Genomic DNA, 27,788 nt, shown 5'->3' on the forward strand with positions numbered 1-27,788 from the left:
TACATAAAGTGGGCAACAGTAGAATGTTATTGCTTATTTTAAATAGCATAAGCAGATTCTCAAATCAGTTCAGCAAAGCAGTCACTTCAGCTTTCTGGGATATCCATCAAGCAGCGAAGTGCTTTAGATCCATATCCAAGACCTGAATGATGCACACAGTCCTTAAGTTTGGGCTGTAACTCAGAGAAGTAAATTATTAATACAAAAGACAACACAGACCAAAATCCCCCTTTTGTCCTCTCTCACTCCTTCCCCACCACATATACCTGCTCTAACCTGGCAGAACGACTCCTTTTTGATAGCCTGTTTTATTTATTTAATAATGTATTTTAGCATGTATTCTGTGATTCTATTATTTTCCACATCAGTTTGCAGTAGTTAGAAAAGCAGCTGCATGACAGTATTAGACCAGAACTGGGACTTGGGAGAAGAAATTTGGAAAACATCTGGAGAAGCTCCAGGACAGAATGGGCAGGGAAGCCCCATTCTTCTTCCAGCTGAGGTGTTGTGACAGAATGGTCCAGCTCTGGAGAGCTGGCAGGCAAACAGCCCACACCCAGGGAAAGAAGTTACAGAGCAAATGTTAAGAAAGCTGTTGTGTCCTATCTCCTTTGGAGAGCTGTACCTAACATCAGCATCTCCTTCACCATCCCATGGGCATGTCAGATGACATCCAGGTCTGGGGAGAGTGGAAAGCTTTCCTGTGCTGTTTGTTGAGGGATGTTTTTTCAGCAAGGCTGAGCTAAAAGGATGAACTGGGCATTGCTGCAAGAAAAATAATCAAATCAAAATAAAACTGCTTGAAAGCTGCAGGATAAGATAACTCCCAGATATTATTATTTTTTCTTTTATTCTTACCCCCAAAAAGGTTGGTTGAATATAGGGATTTATGAGATTGTTTCTTGGTATTGAATAGTTATCCCTCCTGGTCTGGACTGCAACTGTGTGAGAAGGACATGTCTGTTTGGGAAGAAGTCTTTTTGTACACATCCTCTTAGATGACTGTTACAAAAGGGAATATAGAAATCACACATGTGACATAGCTGCTGTCATATGGCACTTACATCTACATTTTGTACCATCAGGGAATCCCTCTGCCAAGCGTACTGTTGGCACTTGGAAAGATGAAAGACATTAGTTTCTGCACAGCCATAGCCTTCACTCCGTACTTGACAAAGACACTCAGTGAAATTAGTTCAGCCATTCACAGGTACAGATACACAAACACAGATATGCAAATCTCATAAGGCAAGAGGTCTTTACCTAAACACTGGCCTTCTAGCAGCCAGTAGCCTTCAGTGCAGGAACAGGTATATCCCCCCTCAGTATTGATGCAGATCTGGGTGGGGTTACACTGGTGAGAATCGGAAGCACATTCGTCAATATCTGCAACACAGAAATACAGCAATTAATAATAGAAATGGGAACAAAAGGTTTGTCCAACAGTGTGGGGAGTCGTAGTGTGTACACCAGGCCTGTGTGAGAAGACAGTGTACAGTGAACTAGAGAGGATGACTGTAACCTGAAGTAAATTCATACAAATAAATGTCAGAGAGCAGCGAGAACTAAGTGTGCCCATCAAATCTCTTGCTTCTGCAGATGACCCAGTGTGTCACAGAGAGCCGTGGGGAGGGCACACTTTTCATTACTTCCACATTCATTTTGTCACTGCGCTGGGATTTCCGTGTTCAGCCCTGGGCAATGGCTGCTGAAAGGGCTAGGTAACTCAACTGCTCAGTAAGAGCTGAGCAGTGGCTCAAGAGATACACAAACACAGCCATCATGAGGCTCAAACGTATACAAAATATTACTTCTTACCTCCACCAACACATAATATCTCACTGCAAATTTTCAGACAGAAAGTTCAACCAATATCAACCTTTACCTGAGAAAAAAAAAAATGTATACTTCTCTAGAATCAATTTCCTGAAAATAGAACTATTTCTTATTTATTTTTTACCATCCCTATTGTTTTTAATGTATTTGGCTTTTTATTACAACCCCTTAGGGTTTTGGGTTTTTTTCCTCTTTTGCAGAGGAGGTGAATAACATTCCTACATTTATATAAGCCAGGACACTGGAACCTAACTGATTAAACATGCCTTTCAGAGTCATAAGTTCAATTTGAATCAGTCTTTTTCCCCGGTGTTTCTGGCATTGGGTTTGTCTCTAGACGTCAGAAGTGGAAATATCACAAGATAAATTGTGTCATTTTTTCTGCCAACTCGGATTTCTATGTTTTATTTATTGATAACTAAAAGAAATTTTTATTCCAGAATACCATGCACTGGCCTTTGCTGAAGTCCAATGTCATCTGAGCAACGTTACTCCCTTTATCACTCCCTGACTCTCATTAACCCAGACTTTTGTTGGGTCATGACTGAGAGTATCTCACAAATGCATTGGGCTGGATCAGGTGGAAGAGGGCAGGAATTATAAGTCAATGAGCTGCAAAATTCTAGCAAACATGAAATAACTGATCCAGTCTACCACAACAGAATATCTAACACGTTCTGATATATAAATAAATACCTATATACTTCACAAATGCAGAGTGTCTGGAGTTCTTATCTTGAAAAAATCTGTATCAGCAATTTATGGTGAGTTAAAGCTGTTAAGATAACAAGATTAGCACAGTTAGAGGTAATTAACGATGTCAGAAATCTGTTCCCACAGCTTTATTGGCTAGAGAGAAGGCTGGCAAAATGGTGGGGGAAGTGGGAATGCAGTAAGATAAGAAGTCTAGACTATAAGGATACATAAATATGTTATGCATCTGTTGCTTCTATGATTGGGCTAAAATTCTGGATCCTCCCTTCATACAACATATCACACATAATTGGTACTATTTGAACACAGATATTATCTAACCATAAATTTCGTAAGAATCGCATTAATGTTTCCTAAATGAAAAAAACCTTTCTATTTGTCATGCTTACTTATTGTTTCAAGAGTGGGCCCTTGGGATCTAGCCAACCCTGCTTTTTCTAGCCTCTCCTGAACTTACATACAGAGATGCTAATTTTCTGTGTTCACTGCTTCCAGTGTTACTAATAGGTGAAACCCAAGGGAGACAAAACGAGGCTCATGGTCTTCCTGCCATGTACTGAAAACTGCAGATCCTCCACTTGGCTGTGGTGCATTTTGCTTGCGGAGAAAGCAATGGGTGGCTGTGCAATCAGTTTTGTTCCTAAAGCCATCTTTGTAGTGGTTGCATGATCAACAGTCACTCAGGGGAAAGAAGGCATCACTCCTCTTTTCTCCTTCCTCAGAAACACTCAGAAGCCTTATGGACACATTTCTGAGCAAGAGGCTCTAGGTAGCCATGCTTGAGCATGTTAGACCAGATGACCTCCATAGGTCCCTTCCAACCTTCGACTATATTTTGTCTTTGTGATTTGATTCCTTGCTCAGCCCCACTTTTCACCTTCCACAATGGTCTTGGAGATGCATTTCCATTTTGAATGCAAATTTTTTTACAATGAAGGATACCTTTGGAGTTCCTGCTGCCTCAGGAAAACCTGATCAGCCTGAAGTTTCCCTTTAAAAATGCCTTGTTTCCCTTCATTGAGGGGAAATACTTCACTGACTTCATTATTGAAGTTTTATGCAATAGGTATAAACAGCATTACTGGTATCTTACTGAAATCTCTGTCTCATCCTGAATGCATACAATGGTTTGATATTACACATCTCTGTCTTTCTCTAAGATTGCTCCTTACAGTGATATGCCATTAAACTCTGACAGGCCCAGCCAATGCAACCAGGTCAATAGTTTTGGGAGCTATTTACATTATATCGGCTCACAACGTGAAACTGATATCTGCACTGTGAGAAAAATGTCAGTGCAACAATTTGTTAACCATTAGGTACCCTCTTGGAGAATACTTGAGCTGCAACTCTGTGTCTTGCTCAGGCTATTTACAATGAAAAATTGGTGTGGTTAATAAAATCAAAATTAGACATTCAACAGGGAGAGAAAAAGAAGTTATTTCATCTGGAGAGAAAACTAGCCAGCTCTGGCCCTGACTTGGCTTTGGTTATGCTGTTGTATGCTATCAAATTAGCAGTCAGCTCTGTTCTCTCATCTGACCTTCTCGTCGTTGCATTGGTATTACTGGTCCCACAGCTAGTTACAGGGCAGAAGTCCAGACTGAAATTAAAATTTGACCTGAAGTGGGAACAGTTTGCATTGTTCCTTCCCAACTGAATACTGAGAGCAACCACACAGCCCATCCAGAGCACAGATCTCTTCCTCTATAAAATACCATCTAGAACAAACACTGAGCACCACAGCTTGAACCCATGAGCTTAAAAGATCTTTGGTTTGCTGACTGAACAGGTAGGGTTTGCTGACTGAACTGGTAGGGAGAACAGATAGGAGGAATCTCTACACACGCTTGTCAAAAGACTTTCTGCAAGAGCCTGAGCCCAAATACTCCATCATTCACCAACATTCATCCCTCTCTTTTAGCTCAGAATGTCTGTCTGAAGAATTTATGTTAGTGGTGGTTTGGTCTAGCAACCCCAGTCTGTGATGTTTTGTTTACTTGACATTTGGACAGAGGTGGGATGGCTGGGGCACTGGAGGTTCCTTTAGGGACTGGAAGGGTGGAGAGTGTGTTTTTTACCTTTCTGATTGACTGGCTGTTTTTCTGTGGGATGTGATGTGTTGATGCTTTGTTTTTATTGGGACAGACAGTATTTTAATGGGTTGCAAGATGCCCAGTGACTGGATAGATATCACTTACAGTGTCAAAATAAATAAATGAACTAATTGTGTGTAGCATGCAAATTACTAGCTTTGTGTTTTATAATCTGTAAAAGCTAGCAGTAATCTTCACAGATTCTTTTGAATTTAGCCATATCATAGAACAATTAAAGAAATCTTTCACTCATTGTCTGGAAATAACTGTAAGTTTAAAGCCAATGGTATAAAAAACATGGCAGTGGGAAAGAAAATCTAGATATCAAACTGCAAGATAATACCACATTTCACCAGGGAGGCTAGCACACAGTGACCTTTTATACTGACTCAATAACAATACAAGAAATCACAGCATAAAAAGTAAAACAATACATCAGCCTACTGAATTAAAACCAGACATATTCAATGCTGGCCATACAAGAGAGTCTAAAACTAGAAGACTAGAAAACTCATAATGTGAGTGTCTACAAGATATAGAAGATTTGGTTTTGGTCCAGTTTTTTCCACATTTAGGATAAAATGCAGAGAATGACAAGTTGGTGGAGTTAAGAACTAAAAAAAGGAACAGTAAAGATAATTTGCTAGATATGGTGCGTACATTTGAAAATTCATTTCAAGGCAGACAAATGTAAGGTCATATCAAGAATAAAAAATGTTAGTAATGAAAATGACTCTGGAGTCATAAAAGATAACCATTTGAACATGAACTTTTCATGACACAGCACTGCAACTACAAACATAAACATGAGAATGTTGAGTAGACACAGGAAATTGTTCTTACCACTGTATATCACATTAGTAAAATAATTACTGAAATACATTGCTGGTGTCAGCACTTCAAATAGTGATATTGCAAAGAGATCAGGAAATCTCCAAAGAGTACTTCCAAGTCACAAAATCCTGTCTCACAGCAAGATAATGCTCCATTTATTAATCTATTCTTAAAAAGGTTCATAGCATATTTGACAGTGATCTAAAAAATTCTACATGGAAGCAAAGTTTTTAGATGGTCACTTAAGCCAGCAAAAGATAATGAGCTGTAATGCTTACACATTTAGAAGACAAAATAAACATAAGGCACAAACTTTAGCATTACTACTGACTAACCACTTGAAAAACATAGCAGAACACATGGTGGACGCTCCATTTCTTTAGGGCCTTATACCTGAACAGTTCTCCTTCTCCAAAATGTGCAGTAGAAAAAAAATCATGCACTTGAAACACCAATTTGTGCCTAAGATTGTATGGCCACAATTACTGAAAAAGGGAGTAGGAATTTGTAAAGTTCTTCCAAGTTACTTTTCCTTTGCAAGAGAGAAAAATTCTCACTCTTAAAATTACCCAAGTTCAACTTTCAATCATATTTTTAAATTGCAATTTCATTAATAAATTTAATTTTTAGTGAGAAGCATTATACGTCTCAGTGGAAAAAACCACTGAGATCAACTAGACTAACTGTGAACCCATCACCACCACGCCCACTGAACGACATCACTCAGTGCCACATCTACCTTTCTCTTGAACACTATCAGGGATGGTGAGTCTACCAACTTCCTGAGAAGCCTGTTACAGAAAATGATTTGCACCTCTCACTACAGGAACCAGGAAGACCTTATCTAACCACCTGTGCTGAAAGCGGTGGGCAGTAAGTAGACATATCTCTCCACAGGTGAGGTCCATGCTCACAGTGCCATAACAGTCATTCTTTGTGACTGTCCCTTTCTGTGCTGGCTGGCAAGGTGCTAATGGCCCTAGCAGAGACCTATCAGAAAAGGACATGGACTTACTGCTGAACTAGAACTAGATTATTGGAGACTTTGGCGATTAGAATAGAAACTTTGCTTGGACACTGTACTCAAGAGGCAAGCCAATGTGGACAGAAGATTTCCAAGACGATATGCTTTTGGCAATGTGCACTGTTTCACAGATGGACTGTTACATTTTGTTCTATTTGGAACATATTTAGCATGCATGACTTCCTTTCTTAAGTAATGAATTCTGGTAATAATGCCACAAATTTCTGTGGGTCACACTGGTAGCTATGGTTGTACTTCATCCTTTTGACCAACCATTGACAAAAGTGGCCAAGTTTTTACCATCATAATTATTTGAGAGCAATTAGCATGGAAAGGTTTGATGCAGTAAAGCTGAACAGGTCTTGCAGAGAACATCCTGATGGAAGCTTTTCTTCACCTTCTACCAGGAGATATTGTTGTTTTGGATGCCATACTTCCTTATTTTATTCCATTTTTATTTTAGTCTTGCCAATGAAACAACACCAACACAACCCCAGGAGTTCACACTACTCTTGAGATACGAATTTCTTGCAGAGAGACACAAAATTGTGTGCTCATTCCAGAACCTCTGTCTGCTGAAACACTGAAGCTCATTCAGTCATTTATAACCCCCAGGGCTCCTTTTTAAAATAATTCAAAGTTTGGATGTCTATGTTTTGTAGGAGTAATTACAGGCCAGGACTAAACATCCGAGCTCAGCAACGTGAGTTTCAGTTCCAAAATTACTTGGAACAGAGAACTTTCCCCAAACTTCTCCCCCACTCCTTATTTGGACACAGAGAAATAATTTCCTCAGTAGTAGATTTTTACTTGGTGAAATCACGTTTTCTCAACAGTTTTTTTTTTCTTTTTTTTCTTTTTTTTTTTTTTCTCAAGATAATTATTTTTGATAAGAAAAGGGAAGAAATAACAATGCCGCATTCCTAATGTGCAGACCAGAGCCAAATTCAAATTGCTGCTGCGTGGGGTCAGTGGCTCTTTCCAAGGACAACTGACCCTGCTGAGTTTGGTCATGATCCAAGATCAACTCCCTAAACACCTGTTTAATTGCATATTTCAGTGTCTGAGGACTTGGACGTAGGTTGTTGAATTAATTTTCTGTTTGCATCCCACATGCATTAATGTTATTGCTTGACTTCTAAAGAAGGATTAAAATGCTTTTTTCACATAGATGGTCAGTCTGGAAGGGGATACTAATATGAGCCACAAATGTGTACTCCTGCCTGGTATGAAAGTTGCTCAACATGTGTCACAGGTTCTAGATCTCCTGCCAGCTATTGGAGCATTTCCGTAGCTAGCACACTTTTAACATTGCTCAAAGATAATAAACATCAGCTTAACTGTGAAAGGACTTTGCTCTCTGAGCACAGCTCCAGTCCTGCCTTTGTGACTGAAGTTTGTAGGACAGCAATTCATATAAAGTATATTACAAGGGCATGGAGGAGTGGTAGCATCTTTCTCTTTTTCTGAAAAAAGTGCTGTGCGTGGTTCAGTCTCAGCATCACCTTGCACGATCATAACTCCTCACTCTCAGCAATTTCTAAGGTCACAGCTGGTTGTACGGATTGTTCCCATGAAAACCTCTGCATGAAAGGACAGTCTGCATGTTAACTTTGGAACTGGAAATAAGCAAAACTAGTACTTTTAGTCAAGAGCTTTGCTTAAACTTGAGAAGCCCATGGATTGGGATATAACTGTGTTATGCCCATGATTTCCCAGTCAGCATTCTGCCCAACTAATGAAATCCATGCTTGATGCATGTTATTTGGGAATCTCTGTTATTTCCATGTTGCACTTAATGCTATTGCAAGTAGCTGTGGTACAGCAGAACCAGAGTGACCAGGATATCCTACAGGAGCAGGGTCAAGAATTGCTAGCATTCCAACGCAATGGCTATGCTGAACCTGCTGAATTAGGAGGTACCAAGCTGCTGCTGCTCACAACAGTGGTTTCATCTTCATTGGCAGCAAGCATTATTTTCAGCTGTATAAATGGAACGTTACTGTTGTATTATCCCTTTCTCAGAATGACCTATTTCTTATGATCATCTGCTACACTGGGATCTGCTCATATGGTGGTGAGAGCATTTACTGAGACTAATCCCAGCTGCTGGGAGGTTATGTAAGTGACACTTTGTATTGCAGTGGAAGAGAAAAAGACGTGCAGTCAGAGCCAGCAAATACACAGGCAACTGAGACATGAAGGCGTCCTTCTAGCAAAAGGACCTTGCACTCATCCTTTTACTGCATTACTTGAAACAGTCTCATAGATGAACCTCTAGAAAAGGCTTGCAAAATTTCACAGAAGTCAAACCATTCAAACCAAAGTAGTTATTTGTTTCTATGGCTAAATTGTATATTTTTTTCTGCAGTTCTTTCAGACAGTTTTAAAAGACCCTGTCAGAAGGAATATACTAAAAGTACAGGAGTTTAAAACAGTATTTATAAAGCTTTTAAACATATCTGTAAAACGCTATTGGCTTCTCCTCCAACAAATTCTTTTAAAGACTTTTCTGTTAGGAAACAGAGCATGAGAGAACTAAAAGAAGAGAACTGCTATTCCTGCTTGCACTCCCCAGGGAGCTCTGAGAAATCACTAGCACAAATAGTCCAGCCAGCTGGTTTAGCCAATTGGTGGTCAGTTTACATTTCCTCTAATAAGTGAACTTCTTGAACGTACATTTTAACTGAGTCATTAAGCACTCCTTTTCCAAATGTTTTGGCAGGCTGAATAGGTCTGAGACTGTGAGTATACCACAATAACCAGTAAAGAGAACAGCCCTACTTATAACATAGCAGGAGGAATTGATCCAAATGGAGACAGAAATTAAAGTCACTGTGAAAACAAAGAGATGCAAATCCCCACCTGTGGGGCAGGCAGAAACTTTTACTGTAAGGACTGTTTTTTTCCATCAAAATGCAGCTTCTTCTGACATACAACATGACAAAAGTTTTAACCACTGCTCAAGCATGTTGAGCAGGCAGCTGTGGAAGTTAAATACTGCAGACCTGAAAATGCAAGGGGTCTCCATTATGGGGATCATGAATAGTGATAAGAGATTGATTACTAATTGATCTCACATAAATCTTCAGCAATCATCACCATCATTTCATTTGGGAATGGACTGGATTCAAAGCAGTTTGACTTAGGAACGTGGGGAGATTCCTGCTGGAAGAGACATGGCTGTAGGTTGTCTCATGTCACTTAAACTATTTGAGTTAAAAGCACACAAAACAAAGACTGTGTTTTGTCTTTCTTGAGAAATCAAAGGCTTTGCCCCTTGAACCCAGCTGACCAAACCATGAAAAATAACCTGGCACAATGAGTGCTAACAAAACGTGCCCATGGACAACAGAAAGGTTTTGTCTTGGCTTTAGGAGCTCTGTAGAGCTGATCAATTATATCTGACTCAAGTAACATAGCTGTCTGCCCAGACTTGGACATGAGCTATGCAGACAATTTGAAGCTGTGAACTACTTGGGATAGGAGAGCTTCACACCATGGCCCACAGCAGCAACCCTTGCCAGTTGCTCTAGGAGACGGTGTGACTGACTACAAAAAGAAGTGTTGTGATTGGCACTAAGGCAGTGAGCAGCTTATCAGGGGAGAAATTTGTTTTTCATATTTCATCTGAGTTTCAAATCTGTCCATGTGACAACATGCTTTGTAACCATCTCAAAAGTACCACAAAGCCGAGGTAATTCTTGTATAAATGTTAGGGCCTTTTGGGCTCTTTTGTAAGCAAAGACTGGGTAGTGGACAAAAGCCAATGGAGAATAAAAATCCTTGAGAATTATCCTTTGCAAATACTGGCTTCCAAGCTCAGACAGCTGTGTTCTCATTACTGCTAATAGCAAAGAGCTATGCATGTTGGGCAACATTCCCTTTGAGTGTATACATAGCAAGTAATCTATTTATTTATTTCTGTAGTGGTGATCATTGGAAAATGCCTATAATCCCTGCTCAAGTAACTGGCTTTAACTCAGATTTGGCTGTTTTATAATGATTGAGCCACATTTGCTTGGAATTCTTCCTTGCAGTGTTCCAAATTTGCTGCCGTCCAACTGGGTTGCAATTCTTCCCAGATAAGTGAAAATTGTGTGGATATGGGAGGTTTGGTTTCCTCTAGTTAGTGTGTGATGTGGATGTCTACTGGCAATTCTCCTGCCTTCCTTACTCTCTGTTCATGGCTCCCTAGAAAAAGATGTTTCATCTGAAAGAGCTTTTCCCCTTCCTCTTTCTGTCCTTGTTTTTAATCCTATTCAACTACCTTGAAAACATAAGCTAGAACAGAAACTTCCAGCATGTATGAAATCCCAGGGAAAGAGCTCAAAGCAGATGTGCCCAGCCATTAGGGACAGACAGCTGTGTTTCGTTTGGTTCCAAGAACTGCCAGGGTTGAGCAGGAGCATGACAGGTTCTGGATGGCTGTGAAACACCCAGGCAGGCTAAAATGTGGGGCTAAAATATCCCCTTAAGCTACCTCACACTTGCAGGAGCTCTGGCCCCCACCTGTCAGTCAGTAAATTGAAGAAGACGCAAACAGATATTCTTCCTCTCTACTGATTTTGCCACAAATCCAATGTGTTGATCTGGGTGGCCTTGACTGAATTTGCACTCAGTGAAATAAATGAATTCTCACTTTGCTGAGAATAAAGCCCTTCCCTTCTCATTATTCCTTGTACTTCACTCTACCATCTTCCATTCAAAGATCTTAACAGCAGTTTAAAATCAGCACTAGACCTCAAAGTCTCTTCTAAATCAATGCTAAAAGTCAAAGGGTGTTTGAGACACAGATAAACTAATGGCTACCTCCAATAACAGACACAGGCTCCTGCACTTCAGGCACTGAAGTCACAGAATTGCACAAGGCATATCAGGGTGACCTAAAGAAGCCACCTGGCCCAAAGCTCCTCTTAATTCAGGAGTAATTCACTCAGGCTGCTCAGGGCCTTCTCCAGCTACGTTTTCAATTTCTCCAAGGATACAGCCTTTAGCCACAAGCTTTATGAGCCGCTCTTCCAGCTCCAGCCTCTCATCATGTGCACAATGATAATGCTTCCCCTTACACATAAAAAGAATTTCCTGTATTGCAAATTTTGCCCATTCATGCCCATGAGCACGTTTGAAATGAATCTGGCTTCCCCCACACCTTGCATTAGACAGTTGAAGATAGCAAGAAGTAATGTCCCCTTGCCAGCCTTACCTTCTCAGAGCAAACCGACCCCAGAATCCTGAGAAGACTCATGGCTTCAGACAAGCATCTTAGTTTAACCAGGGTGCAGTGCTACATTCTTTTTTGTTTTTACCATAACAAAAGCTTTAGCTCTAAAAATCCAAATTCTACTATCAACTGAAGTCAAAGTTCATTTTCCGCAAGTTTTTGCTTCCAGCAAATTCTAGAGAACTTCTGATTTGATCTTAGTATAAACATATTTAACTTTGATGTCAGAATGCTTGTACTCAGATTGGTTGTAAACCTTGTTATCAGCGTGGTTCACTTTGGCAATATTTTGTGAATCTCTGCTTAAATTACTGGAAACTGTTAAGGTGGTCTCCCACCAACTGAACCATTTCATTGGATGTACTTTCCTACTCACACAGATCCGAATGCTTTTGTCCCCAAAACTCCAAGGATAGTTCAACCTCTTTGCCCAGAATTCAGAAATGCACAACTAGTGCCACAGGCTGAATGCGTGGCTGATCATATCACAGATGTCACAGGAAGTCCCATCAGCTCTCACAGACCCCATGAAAGCTCAGAAAGATGCGTGTTCACACTGAAGTTTCTCAAGCCAAAATGATTCAATTCCAAGTGGCCTGGCCTGAAAAAACATGTTCTTTTCATATATATATTTTTTAAATGAAGTAAATAAATAAACAAAAAAGTCAATGTTCTCAACCAGCTGGAACATTTAAAGGCTGTGGTTATTCCTGGAGCAAATTTCTCCTCTTACTCTGAGTTTCCCATCATGTGGACCTGCTCCAGCAAAAAGCTTTCCTTTATCACAATACTTTCCCTTTATTAGCCACTTACTACCAAAAGGCACATTTTAGAAGGCCCAACCTTTAGCACAGGCCATGTCTAGAAAGCTGTTAGCACAATTAGAGCCTTACTATTCACAGTATTTCTTATCGTCCCTAATCACATACAGCATACAGTGCTCAGTTCTGCATTTCAAGGCCTTCCCTGGGTCAGAGGGAATGATCAATCAATGGATCATGCATTTCTAAAACAGTTTTATGTCCCAAGCTTCTAGAGGCAAGCTTGAGATTTTAATGGAGTAGTGTGTGATGGTATTTCATATCTTGTGATGATAGACATCTTCATCAGTTTCAGAGCATACTTATTTCACTTAGAATTCTGCCCCCAAATGCAGCTTTCTGGGTGAGGAAAATGGAACAGCTTTGTACTGCAGCTTCACATAGACCTTCCTTCATGGGGAAAAATACCTTCTTCCTAAAGCTGGCATTCTACAGTCTTTTGAGAAGACTGCATGAAACTAACAGTTCACTATCAGTATAGGCTATCACATCTCAGAGTCAGCTCTGCTTTTCATTAAAATAATTTCAGTCTGCTTCTGGGTTAAACTCCAGATACAATACTTAGTGATTTGCTGGCAACAAGTTTAGTAGGTGTTGTTGCTTTTGAAATAAATGAGAGATCCAAGGCTGCTCCAGCCTATGCCTGGTTTGGGATTCCCCAAAGGGGTTGCAATAGCAGCAAACCAGCAGTGTGCTTCAGCTTTTGGACCACACCTCTTCTCCCTGGCCTGGTTCCTGCTCCAGGAGTAAGGAGTGGCAGTCTGGCAAACTGACCCTGTGCTGCTCCAAGATCCCTCCTTCTGAAGGAGAGCCCTAGGCTGCTCAGCTAAGCTATCTCAGCTTTGCATTCCTTCACCACAGTGACAATAACTGTTATTTAATGGGTGGAGGCTGTTACCCATGATAATGAACTTTACAGTGCTAGATAAAGCTAAGACTTCTCTTCTGCACCTCCATACACACTGTAAGCTGGAAATATGTCAAAAATACATAAAAATATGACTTAAGTTTACTTATTAATATCTGTCTTACCCTCAAATGTTCAAGATTCTTTTCTCACTATTTTTTTTCAAGCAGTATTTCAATCTTTTTGCTGACACATTCAGTATTACTCTACCACCATAGCATACAAGCTGCATGTCCATGTAACCTGACACATCACAGTGTCCAGAGGGATTTTACTACGTTCAGTCTGAAAGTAATTTTCCCTCACTTTAGTAAATTATACCTTACTCAGGAATAAACACTTTCGTACCATCCATAAATAACTGTTTCTCTGACATCTGAAGGTCCACCTCACCCTCAGCTTTACCATACACTTAACAGTCTAAATCAAAATCACCCTTTTAGCGCTCCCCAATTTACTGCTGCTCTATACTGAGATTTCTATAAACTGATCTACATTTATCTGGTAGCAAAGTAATCAGTAGATGGGGTGGTTCACAGCAGAATCATTTCAAAGAACTATTCCCTCTGTGTTCAATTGTGTTCAGCTGCTCAATGCTAACTGCTCCCAGTAATACAGCCTTCTACTTTTCCTCTGCCAGCACAGAGCCATGAGTTTGATTATCTTTTCACCTACTGCTGGGTTTCCAGTCCCTTAATTTCCTGACCACAATGGTCGCTTTTCTGAAATCTTGTGTATTCAGTCTTCCTGTTTTCTTGTCACCTACAGGTATGTTGCACTTGGACCACAAAACCAGTTAATGCCTTTGATCCAACCAGCAATTTACTGGCACACCAGCTAAGGTTTCATTTGTGCAGTAGAGTATGGGTTCCTTTCGACTCTGTATATTTGTGAGGCTCCCCCTCCTCCTAAGCTCTCTCTTTTTAGCTGAAGAATCTCTTGCACTTCCAGCTTCTGAACACCTCACGAAGATGAGCGGATTTATTCTCACTGTAGTAGCACGTCAGTGATGTAGAGATGAGCTAAGGAAATTTGTCAGAAGGCATTGTGCTTTTGTACATATACGCTGCTAGGCACCCAAATTAAGACACCATATGCACCCTGAGTTTCAGAAAGTGCTGAATGCTTCTGCCTGAAGGCCTGGATCCCACCAGAGTTTCCAGCTGGATGCTCAGACACTGAATTCATCAGACAAATGGTCCATAATGAAAACGGCATTGTGAAAAAATGTAGGAGGTTGTATTAGCAGCCAGTAGCAAAGGGCTGCAGGACAAACCAAAGGGCATTTGCATGTTAAACTTCCACTAGGAATGGAGGTCAGTGAGAGCAAGGGGTTTAACAAAGCCCTGAGAACCCAGCTGTCCCATGACCTATGCTTCCAACCTAACAACTGGACCATCTTTGTCCTCAAACTGCAGCACAGCCTTATAGCACTGAGCACCTGCAAACATAACTCATGGCTGAGATGAACTAAAAGCAGAGAGGGTTTTGCTGGTGTTAGAACTGAAGATGGACTTCAGTGGATTTCATCATCTTCAATTGTCAGCATGCCCCAGGCAAGAGGCAGAGCACTGAAACTGCTCCCCTGAACAAGACCTGTGATGTGTAACTCCCATTCATCTCCTGGTAGCTTTATTTTGTTTGAGAAATTCTCTTATTTCATTGAAGTACTAAAATGGGAAACCAGTCAATTGGCAGATGTAGTGGTCAGAACACGCTAAACTCCACACACCGTCCAGCAGCGCTTACATTTCTGCATGGCACCTCTGCCATGGGTCCAGTGTCCACAGGACAAGACAAGGGAACAGTGCCAGCACATTACCTCTGCCTATAGAATCTGGCAAAACATACTTCTCATGTGGCTGATTTATACTGGTAAAGGAGCCAATTCATATTTTCTATATATTTTGGCTTAACATCTTGATTGTGACATACAGCCATGGCCAATTTCAGGCTGGAACCAAGAAAAAAGAAACAAAGCTCACCCAAGAAATATAAGTGAAAAGCCAAGACAAACGATGACTTTTAAGTCATTGAGAACACTGCCATCTCTAGGTACTGTGGGTGCTGCAAATACATGCAGAGATTAACACAGGCCTGAGCAGAGTGCTCATGCTATTAACAGCACTGAAAATAAATAAGCCTTCCTGTTAATGAATGTCACTCTGTTCTATCATTCTGCACTGAATGCGGCACATCATTCTCCAGGGATGTAAAGAAGGAAGCACTCACACAACCCTGAGGCTCCCAGCAGAATGCTAGGCATGGACCATCACCCACAGCCAAAACAGACACCACAGGAAAGCAAGAGGAGTGCAAGCCACAAAGCCAACAGACTGAGGAAGGGTACTTGTGAAGTCTGTCTATCTTCCAGGACTGTTAAGTGACTTATTTTCTTTTAAGTCCTGTAATTGTGGGCCAGCTTGGCATGACAGCTATCCCACAAAGGAAAGCTCTCACTCAATCTGCTCCAAAGCAGACAGAGCTAATCAGTACATTGTGGCTGTAACTGATCTAGCACTGCTGGAATCCCTGGAAGTCAAGACATAATAATGGCAAAGCAGCCACAAGGCCCCACATATCAACCTCTTTCAGCACCAAGTCTAAGGAATCCAGCGCTGAGTATAAGGAATCACATGGGGCTGGAGCCCCGTGCTGGCCAACACATGCCTGAGGACATGGCAGGCTGGGCACAAGTACTGCTCCACTGAAATGAATCACATGCAACATCCTGCCAACAAGCTCTTGCTGACAGCTAAAGTCTGTGTATTATCTGGCTTAGAGCCCAGTTGACCAATAACCTCACAGTTCAGACACCAAGCTTAACAAAGGCTATCAAACCAGCTGCAGCCCAGTGAATAGGTTAAATCTCTTGGATTCTCTTTCCCTCTACAGTCCTCAGTGCAAGTGAGACAAGATTCCTGTGTTCTTGCTGCCTTGTCACCAAAGATATCTTGCAACTCCAAGGAAAAGAGAAAGCCAGAGCACATGAAATAGCACAGACATAGACTACAGAGATGCCAGCCTTCCTGAACCTGAGCTGCTGACTATAAAGCAATTTAACCAGTATGACTGGAGTTCAGTCAAGTTCAGTTGTGGCTATAATATAGACATGTTTATTTTATTTTCCTTTCTCACAGCACTGTGCAGTAATACAGACCATCAGTGATGCCTGATAGGTACTGACATGCAGAGTGATGGACTTATACCTACTATTAGGCTTTGTCATACCCAGGAGCATCCTATTTTTCACTCCAGTACAAAGAAGTGCCAGCTTTCTTAATAGCATGCCAGCTTTCTTGGCTTATGTATTTCTTAGTTCAATTTTACTCAACTCTATGTGCGTACTAGAAGCTTCACAAATAAATGAACCATTTTCCTGTGTTTTAACCACCAGACCATACTCCTTCCATGTTGCATTTAGCCAGGAATGAAGGAAATAATCCAAGCCACAGAAGGTTCAGTTTAACCTACAGAGACATACAGCAACCTTCCCTATCAAGTGAACCCCTCCACCACAAATGGTCACACTTCAGTGAAAAGCAACATTTGCACGTTTATTCCCCTTCTAAATTCTGCTGGGTAGGATATGTTTATCAGTGCAGGTCTCTGTAGGAGTGGCTCTCCTAAGAGGGAACTAGCTGACTCTTGCCTTTCCTCATCCCCAGCCCATCCTCTGCACTGCTGCAATTGTTTCTTGAGGGAGGAAGGAGCTCTGAGTGGTTTCAGATGTACCTTTCCATCCATTAATATTTTATGGCAGCCCCAACAATGGAGATACTCGAGGTCAGGCTGGATGGGGCCTCACTTTGAGCTTCACTGTTTCAGGATTATTAAACAAGGCCTTTTTTCACCCGTTTACATTTGTTTTTTAAAGATAGTTGCCAGGAATCTACCTCAGCAGCTATCATCCATTGTGAAATTATTCACAACCCTAAGAATTATTTCAGTTCAAACAGAATGACCCAGAGCCCCAACATATACAACATATTTGTCAGCAACCAAATGCCAAATCCTCCAGCCCAAGTCTTAATCATCAACTACAGCTTCTTGCGATTTTTAGAGGCAACTTTTCTATTGCAATGGTAGTATGAGGTCCTTGTTTGTGTTCCTCCATGCAATAGCTGTCAGAAAAACCACAACACAAAACATCTTAGGAAAAAAGGCTAAGCATCATGGCCCTTAATTTAATCAGGAAACATAATCAATTAAGTAACTTTTCAGGAGGCTGCCATGAACCTCTTGCAGAATCTATTCTCATGCAATCTTTCTGTTTCTAGTTAATGTGGACACGATTGCAGGGCTGCCTAACAGGCATAATGCACAGCCTTCAAGAACTGGCCTCTGAAATAGCAAGATTAACTAGCTGGACTAATTAGGGTTAAAGAAGACAATAGCAGGAGTTGATTCCATTTGTATTTCCTTTACACAACTCCTTCCAGAGTACCATCTTCTTGCTGCAGTTTCTTCCTGTTTCTAACACTGAAGAGGTCACCGTAGAAACATTACTATTAGGAGACAGCCTGGCTTAATGGCTAAGGCATTGGATAAGGAATTCTGGGCTCCAGTCCCAGCACAGCCATGGCCCCACTGTAAGACCTGAGCACCTCATTTCACTTTTCAATATCTTCATTTTCCTCCTCTCCCCCAGATACACACATATGGTTCTGCAGTGTTGCTTGAAAACACATCTAGGCATAGGCTGTTCTTAATGAGATTGTGCACAAGTCAGCTCAGCAGGATTGCAGGCTTGGATGTGGGTCTTAGGTATGCTCACAATAATATAAATGATAACAACGTAAAATCCATCTGTGCAAAGGTAATTTTTTGAAGGAAGTAGTTTCACTGTATGAATGTAGGGCCAGGCATCTGTAGGTGGGGAATGTAGGAGGTCTTGGCAGTCTGAGAAATGAGGAAAGGTGAAGCAATGACTACTGCACAGGGAGGCCTTGAAGAACAATTCTCACTTATGCCTGGAAATAGCATCTTTCAATTTCCCTGTTGTTTTTTGTTTTTTTTTGAAGATGATGCTTCCCCCCCACACTTTTTATTTTTTTAATTACCTCCTTCCCCTGTCTTCTCTTCATTCCATCTCTAGGTCATACTCATCTTGCCTCACACTTATATCTTTCCAAACATGGACTTCCATGTATTTACAGTCTGCTTGCTCTAATTCCAGCACTCAACTGTCTTAAGATACCTTCCCACCTATAAGATCTCCTCACACTGTCGATGTTATTAGTCCACCCATTGCAGTTCTTTCCACAATGCCCTGAAGGATCTGTGTTTGAGGAATGTTTTAAAGATTATTGTAAATCAGGAAACAGTGAGGTGGAGTAAAGGGAAACTGGAAAGAACTCTGGGCTTACCAACGCGTAATGCACGAACATGGGCCCTCACTCCAGCGTAATCTTGCCAACAGTTATGAGATCAAGTGCCACGAATGAAAAATCATTATAAAGACTAAACATTCAGTATTTATAGAAAAGTAGCATTAGAAGACAAATAGTTCAAGCAGTGCTCTTGCATTAGATGTTCATTGCTTTTTCATGTATGTGGTCTTTTATTCCAACATTACTTATGGCTGTAAATCATTCCTGACTGCCTTTGGAATAAATTTACATGTACTTCATGCGGTTGAAAACACAGTACACTTTTACGTACAAGGCATGAGGCCTTCAGCATGTTCAGGAGTAAAAGTAACAAGCTCATAGCAGATTTAAAATGAAATTATCATCTAAGTATTTCTCTGCCATTTGCAGCAATGGCTACAGCTGATTCTGCACCATGCAGAGGAGAATAAGGTGGGCAAAGCAGGACCGACAGGTGCCACTGAGAAGCACTTGTGCAAGGAAAGATCTAGGGGTAAGTGAAAAGATTATTGGTAAGAGTGAGCAGCAAACAGGATGGCAAAGGAATGTGGACACCCAGCCCCTGTCTGTGACCATACATCTCAGAAAGGAGGAGGCCAAATAGGTGGAAAGGGAGAAAAAATGTTTGTATTTCTTTTTTGCTATGTTGGAATATATCAGCCCCCATGAGGGGGAATGTTATTTGAACCCCCTGTGGTGCACATTCTTCACAGAGGCAGGCAGGCCAGGTGCCAGGCAGGGACAGAGTGACCTTCTCACAAAAAAAAAAAAAGGGGGGNGGGGGGGGGAGGGAAATAAAGACCTTGGTGAGTCTTACATTGCTTTTAGATCAAATTTTTATCCTGTTTCCCTTTGGAAGCCTCTTGAACAAGTTCTGTGTTTCAAAGCTGTGGCTGCAAATCTCCCAAGGAAGATACTTGTGTTTAATAAATTGTTTTGACTGGAATTCAAAGAGAAAGTAAAGATTTCTGTTGGCCTAGCAGTAGAAAATGTGGCCCAGACCTGTAACCTCATATCTGACCAGACGAAAATGTGCACTCTGTTAAAAACTGGATATTTCTCAGAAACATTGGCATTAGAATAATTCTGCTTCTCCTGAAGCCAACAGCGAAAAGCCTCATCATCTTTAATGGAAATACCTGTGACTAATTTTTTATTTGGAAAGAAGGTCCTGGAAGGAGATGCCAGAACACCAGCATAACAAACTTGTAAGCCATATAGTCGTTCAGCTACTGGGTAGAATATCTTCCACTTTACTCCCTTCAACCTTTCCAACACAACATTAACCCCTGAAGTGCTTTATACCCTAACAGCATGCTGAATGCTGATGAGCAGGGAAGTAATAAGCAAACAAAATACCATTAGCATAGGCAGTGCTTATTGCTTGCTTACTGTAAGACATAGCCATGACTCAGTGATTAAGACTTCCCTGAATGATGTGGGTGAAGTTTCAGTGCTGGCTGGGGACAAGGTTCCCTGGTGCCTCATCTCCATGGCTTTCACATCACTCTCATTAACTGCACTAAAATCCTGCTAAGAGGGGATAAGGCCTTTCTGCCACCTCTGCATTGAGGCATATAGTACTTCATACATTTCTCTTGAGCCTATGCTTTCCATTTGGTGGCACGGGGGTACAAAAGTAGAGACTGCATTAACACAATAAATATCTCCACAAGATTCCTCTAAATGAAGAATGAAAACACAGCTCAGCAGAGGCACATTCCATCTGCCAGGTCTCGTTTTCTTTAAGTTTCATTTTCCTTCCTCTAACACAAATATGATCTATCATCTGCCCAAATTCAAACCTCATGTAGGCCTTCACAAATTTCCTCCAGCTAACTGTGATACTCGAATGGCAGTCTGTCTTTTCCAGTCTGTGCTTACTAATATCTCTATTCCTCAAACTTTCCCTCACAATTAAATTGCCATATTTGAAAGTTAAAGCGACAGAAGTGAATGGACCTGACTGAAGGCTGAAGCTCTCACATTTCTGCGAGCATGAACAGGAACACACATGACCTTTATAGGCAGGAAGTTGCATTATAAAAGTTTCCAAAATCCACCTGTTTTGATTTGTATGGCTTTGTATGCAGCAAGCCAGCCAGAGTTTAATACAGAGGTTTCATTTCCCCTTTGATTTCAGCACTTCTTTTCTATTAACTGTCCCATTTCCTGACTCATCTACATCAAAGATACCAAAATGAAAACACTCCTGGAAGCCCACAAATCAATAGACAACATAACTTAGGACGATCACTTTGTTATGATCAGAAGGTCTATTTTTAAAGGGCTGAATAGCGTGTATGTTTATTTTTATAGCAAACACACCAGTTACCCCAGGATTTTAAAACTCCTTGTGTAAAAAAACAAAACCTTTTCCAAGTATAGAAAGATTAGCCTAAAAGAAACTGAATTTGAGTCTACAGTCCAACATCTCCCATCGTGCACTGTGGTCTCCACACAAGGGAAGCCAATGAGGAACACTATCTGAAACCAAGTCCTGACAGAAATTCCTGAGAATAGGGCAGAGTCTGCCCAAAAGACAAGTCAGTTTTATCTGTGTTGTTACAAATTAGCTACAACAAGTTAACTACATGCACAAACAAGTTTAAATAACACACCTTATCATTAGGACAACTAAGACACAGAAATAAGCAGTGAACTGTATCGCCAGCGTTAATCCCGAGCAGTCACCAGAGATTGGTGTAATGTAAACAATGTAAATAAAAATACAAAATAAAGATTACTGCTACTCACCAGCACACTGATTGTTTTCATCCAACTGGTAACCAAATCGACAAATCAGAGGTCTTGTAACAGTAGGGTAGTTAGGAACAGGGCCTGGCGCTGGGGGTGGTGGGTAAACGTTTGAATAAGGATTCAGATATGGTGATCGATACACTGGGTTTGTCCGTGGTACACATAAATAGCCACCATTCTGGTTGACACACACCATGTCTCCTCTACAGGCCTCAGGAATAGTCCGACATTCATCAATATCTGGAATGAAAATGGTAAACGTTAAATGAATGATTGCTTCTTCCTGAAACCTATCAAAAAAATTGTTAGCACATTTTTTCCTCAAGACTTTGCTAAAAATTTACTTCTCTGAACAGAAGAGCTAATCTTTCCTTGTTAAGTCTTGCTTTGAAGTTAGATCATACTAAAACTGGGAACATCCCATACAATCAACATATCCTGTGTTCTACTTGTTTTAATTCAATATTAGAGGAAAGGGGGGGAGAGGAAAGCCTGCCTTGTTATCTTATAAATGTTTGGTTTAAACTCTCATTTACACATGGCTGCAGCATGATACTGCCTGTTCCTGCTTGTGGGTGTCTCCAAACCACAACATGCAGATCAGAATTTCAAACACTGGTGGTTTGGTTTGCCCAGCTGTGAAACTTGGATCCTGATTTGGAACTCCTGGGCTCCCTCCCATAGAAAAAGTTAGGGATGTTCAATCTGGAGACGTGAGTTATGCCTCTTCCCTGTTCCAATTGAGATTGTTGTTGAATCAAATTTAGAAATTTACAATTAGTTTACCCAAACCAAACATCTTTTTGGTTCTTGGAGCAAAGATGCGTTTGGCTGCTGCTACAGAGCAACTGTCTATTGCTGTGATTCCCTCTAATTGTCTTCATGAAGAAAAAGCTGCCCTATATACTAGAAGCTTCCTACAGTTGCCTCAATGACTGACCTAAAGTTTCAACATGGAGCAGCATTAGACTTCTTCTGTGGCCTCCAGGTGCAGGCTGCCAACAAAATCAGCGAATATATGGTTTGGAGAAGAAAGAAAAGGAGCACGTACAACCCTTGCCATTGGGAGCTGGACTGAGCTCCCCATCTTAGTGCATTACAGCTATTTGAGAAGCCCTGAGCCAATTACTATCCCTAGTTATCTAAGTTAAATATATACTCAGGCTGTGCAAACAAACACACACACACATCAAACAGAGAGAACTTTTCAGCTAAAGCACACCAAAAGCAGAACAATTTTAACAAAGTTAACATTTCTGAACCCCAATTTAAATTCATTTATTTAATTTAAGTCCTACCTAAGCATTGCCCAGAGGCACGGTCCAGGTCAAACCCATTAGTGCATTGTTGCTAAAATGGGGGAAAAAAAAAAGAGGGTTTCAGAGTCAAATGCTCATCTGCATTACACTTAGTACAGTTGTTCAGTACCACACCACAAAGTTCTGTACACCAAAATAAAAGGGGAGACAGCAAGGCATAAACCCAAGACCTGCAACACATGTGACAGCCCCGTAAGTAAGAAGGTAATTCCTACAGGTGGTGACCACTTAAATTGTTACTCTGCTGGAATAACCAACACCTGATGTGCTACTCACTCCATACCATTCACTTTTGGAGTCTTGATTTTGCTAGAACAAAGGAGCTCAGTTTAAAGGCATTAGCTACCTTTCCTAACGCACTCTAGAACTCCATGTGGGGACAATTCATTACTCACTTCTCAACAAGGAAGCCATATGTAAAACAGAACAAACTTTAAAAAAAGTAAGGCTTTTAGTTCACACCAAACCTTTAAATTTTCAAAGGATAATTCTTTATACAACATGTGTTCTATGCATGCAAGGTTACTGGAAACCTTATTGCTTCCTGTTCTATGCTACTGGTTGTCATCAGGGCTGGAACTTGTAGCACCTCATCACTGTCCTTCAGCATTTCTAAAACAGCAACAGTAATGGTGACCTTTGTCAAAACCCATTAAAAAGATCCTTTGCTCTCCTTTGTTTTTGACTGGGCCTCCAGCAATTTAGCAGTGGGCCACACAGCTGGAACAAGTGGATCCTTCCAGTAAAATAGGTTTATGCTGAGGAAGGTGGACAGGAGGCATCCAGAGAACAGGAAGCACTGATGTAACCAGAAGGCACAGGGACAGAGTCTATTCAAGATTCCTATTTTATTTTATTTTATTTTATTTTATTTTATTTTATTTTATTTTATTTTCCGCAGAAATATCAGTAAAGATGCCATGTGCAGGAAATCTTTTGTGTAACAGAAGAAAACCTGCAACTACATTTCAAAGACTTTTGGCAAGAGTATTTAGAAATACAGCTCTGGACATTGAACGTATCTGGATTATCAACTAGGAATCCAAATTTAACATGCCTTTGGGAACTGCTTTTCCTAATTTAAAATCCACTTGGAGCCCAAGAACACAAAGAACTACAAAGTACTAATGTTTCTGCTATTTCAAGAACTGGACTGCTATACTTCCACTCACCCTCAAAAACTCTGCATCTTGAACAAAGATGGCTTTGGGCAGAAATTAAAGTGAAGACCTGGGATGCAGTCATTCAGGCTCATAGTCCAAAAATAAAGTCTTAAGGCAAGAGTCTGCCAGACTTCTATGCACAGAACATGCCTGTTTACACGACTAAGTTTTCCAAACATGGGTGTTCCCCACCACAGAAGTGAGCTATCCTTGCTCTCTTGGGATGGCTTTTATTTTGTTTTCCAGAAGTGTTCAGTTCAGAAGCAGAATCAGGTTTTTAGTGAGGTCCAGGTTCCTGTAGAGATATTTTGCTGAGCTGGCAAGGATGAGTCAATAAGCTCAGTCCATGTTCAACTCCAGAATCCTGTTGGCTCCCAGTCCTCCCCTCTAAACCCTTAGACCACACAGCTTCCTTTTCATGTAAACCCCAGACCACAGAGCTTCCTATCCACCTGCTAGCCAGTTAAGTCTCATGCCATATAGTGCTTCAGTATATAACAGTGCATAGATCTCTCTGTACACCTCTCACCTGTGCTTTTCCAGGACTCGAAAGGCAGATGGTCAGTGTGAAAGCAGTCAGTATCCTGTAATGTGCACAGAAAATAGGCTGAAAACCTTCTGATAACCAGGCTCATTACACAGAATTAATTACACACAGAGAAACTAATCTCTAGTGACACTTCAGTGCATTCCAGAGTTTTTTGGCCTCTGGAGAGAGAGTAATATGATTGTGGGCCACATTCAGATCTCAGTCAGTAGTTTTACTTTGGTTTTATAAAACTATGACTAAAATCAGCCTGTACGTGTCAACTAACTAATCTGTTTTATATGATGTTCCATGGAGAAGCTGTTTGCTGAGGAAGTGCATAATATTCAGCAGAGCATTGTTGCCCCTGTCTGTGGCACCTTTCTTTTGACAATATCAAAGTTTTTCATGCACATTATTTGCATTTTACAGGTGGGTAAACCAGAGAACAGGCCATGCCTAAGCTCATCGTGCAACTCATTGGCAGGGCTGCAGAGATGACATGCAGGAGGTCCTGAATCCAAGCCAGTTGCACTAACCGCTAAACCGCACTTCATCCCCAGGAGACTATATTTGAGATTAATCCATTTTCTTTAGGTCAGATTTTGTCCTTCTCCCCAGCTCTCAGTGATACATTGCCCTGTGTGTACACAGACTATGACAGGACATCAGATACTGGAAGCTGCTGTCCTTAGTGGAGATCTCCTGTGTTATACCACCTACTGGGGCTTGCTGAGTCTCTTTGCTGCAACTGACAGAAGAGGGTCCCCAATAACAGAGCTCTGTGGCTATACATGGGACTCTCCAGTCACCTAACCTGCACCCCCATGTATTTATTCACTGACAGAAAACCAGGACAGGACAGCAAGAATTGATTTTTCTCTATGTACTGTGGGTTTCACTGTTTTGCCTCTTCCTTACATCAAATTTCTTTTCAATGCAGTTAAACCTAAATCTTGCGTAGCTTGGATTTTAGTTCTGAATGGCAGTAGTGTATGTTTCCCACAAACCAGCACAGAAATCACAAGATATTTTAGATAGTCTTAGTTCTGCTACTCCAGTGAGCTGCCAACTTTCTCTTTTAGAGCTGTCTCTGATTTCCAGTGTGAAGTGAGCTGCTGAACAAGACCTAGAAATGCACCAGACAAAACCAAGCACAGAGACTGACACACTTGAACACGTTTGCTTTGAGTGTGGAGACAGACACAAACTCTGAAAAGTAAACACAAACTCTAAAATGGTTGTTCGTAGTGCTGTGGAGATAGATAGGCTGTGCCTGTTGGCAGCTTCTGAGTGACAAGGAGAAGCAAATTCTACACAGACTTTTCCTTGACACAAAGCATTCAAAGTACAGCATTATCCACCTACACTTGCATTTCAATTTTGATTACTTAAACCTTTTTGAAGTCATTTTAAAGTAGCACAGAATACAGAGACTGCACCCTCAGTTTGCATATGGCAGTAACAGCACTAGAGGGAAGTACAGCAGGTTGTAGCTGAACACTAACACACCTAGCTGCCTCGCATACCTAGGGCTGCACTTCACATTATTGCATGCTAACAATACCCACTGTAAAATCAGTCAGACACAATTCATATTTTTCTAGACAGTCTTTCCGTTGTTGCAGGGTAATACATGCTTCCCTGCCGGCATGGAGAGTGACCTTATTGCCTCATACGTGTTCTGTCTGCAGCCACCATCACAATTTGCTCGTTACTGAGCTCTCTTATCCCCTCCAGAGTTATTAACAGACATGCAGCACACCGTATCACTGCTATATTCAACTGGTCACAGTAGCTTGTCTGGCAGGCAGAGTATTTTGAAATAGTAATTAACTTCTGCAGTAGTAACTAATTAGCTTCAAATTAATCACTGCAGTCAGGGGACCCATTCGCTGTTGCAATTCAGCACTCCCACAGATGCTGGGATTCTTAAAGTGCAGAATATAAGCGCAGATCAAGAAGAAAATTGTCATAGAGAGTTCAGCTTTAATAACAGACAGATCGTCTTCCCCCACCTCTGACCACTGAGATCCCGTCTCCGTGCAAATGGCTTCAGCAAGTGGATTGGCATATCGAATCCTCTCCACAGATATTTTCCACACGTAGGTTTCCCTTCAGTAAGCACAGAAGTTTCATGCATAGCTCTTACCTTTTTAATCCTTGCATGTCCAAAACCGTTGGGAAAAGGTGGAAAAAAAACAGAGCTCGTGCTGATGAATAACTAGAAAGTGTTTCCAAACATTACCCTCTGCTAGCACTTCAGTTCCTCAGTCATTTATAGTCCAAAGAATGAAAGAGCAAGTAACGGAGAAGATCGGGAGCAGTCCGTACCTCCTCAGACACTGGAGAGAATACAGAGAAAGCACCTGGTTTTGCTTAGTTCTCTTCTGTAATTCAGCATTAAACCAATTGGAGGAGGAATGTTAAAAATGAACACTTCATTTTCTAAGTATGTTAAACAATGCAAATGGGGGCCTCAGCCTGGGACAGCTGGTTTAGATTACAAAGCTCACCAACTGGCTAGACTCCTCACAACAATCTCGAGGAGCCTGCCAGGATAAAACACTAACAGCTTGAAGGAAAGCCTCTCCCGCTGCAAACTTCTCAGTTAAATGTGCCTCAGAGCACAGAGCACCGTTATTGGACAGAAACTCTTATCAGGGGACTGGAGAAGGGAAGGGATTGTTTTCCTTGTTCTGAGAACAAAAAAAAAAGTCAGACTTTTTTGAGGCCCTCTAGCCGGTGTCTCGGACGATGAATATGCAACACCCATAGCTTCGTGCCAACGGCATAGCGATGAAAGTTCTGACCCTCTGGGAGGTGAATAACTTGAATTCATGACAATCACAGCTACAGGAACTATATTGCTTGGGGATTATTTGAAAACAGGAATAAACAAATTAAACGTTCAAAGGAGAGCAAATGGTTTGTCTACAAACACTGGTCCTTTTTAGGCTGACCCCGTGCTTAAGGGAGAAGTTTTGAAATGAAATTTCTCAGGAAAGACGTATCTTGCAGATCTCCAGTTTTGACTGAAGAGGAAGGAAATATGGTCCCTTTTCAGGTGTTTTGCAACTCTGCCCAAGGCACAACTTCGGCAGGTCAAGCAGAACATTTACGAGATGTGAGAGGTAAGCAATCAGATGCTGCAGAGATTATGCTAGACCCAAAACGAACACAGAAATGAAA

General features: G+C 41.1%; 1 protein-coding gene across 1 annotated transcript in view; it reads right to left on the bottom strand.

The window, feature by feature from the left end:
• FBLN5 (fibulin 5) overlaps positions 1–27,225 on the bottom strand; it is a 43,116-nt gene extending 15,891 nt beyond the window's left edge. The window contains exons 1-5 of the mRNA XM_015865344.2: positions 26,749–27,225; positions 24,600–24,654; positions 22,887–22,938; positions 21,586–21,828; positions 1,264–1,386 (exon numbers count right to left, since the gene is read on the bottom strand). Of these exons, the coding sequence (XP_015720830.1) occupies positions 1,264–1,386; positions 21,586–21,828; positions 22,887–22,938; positions 24,600–24,654; positions 26,749–26,765 (490 nt within the window). The 5' untranslated portion in view covers positions 26,766–27,225. The remainder of the gene's footprint in view (positions 1–1,263; positions 1,387–21,585; positions 21,829–22,886; positions 22,939–24,599; positions 24,655–26,748) is intronic.
• Between the last annotated feature and the right edge of the window lie 563 nt (positions 27,226–27,788).

The sequence above is a fragment of the Coturnix japonica genome, chromosome 5 (assembly GCF_001577835.2).
Source record: "Coturnix japonica isolate 7356 chromosome 5, Coturnix japonica 2.1, whole genome shotgun sequence".
NCBI lineage: Eukaryota > Metazoa > Chordata > Aves > Galliformes > Phasianidae > Coturnix > Coturnix japonica.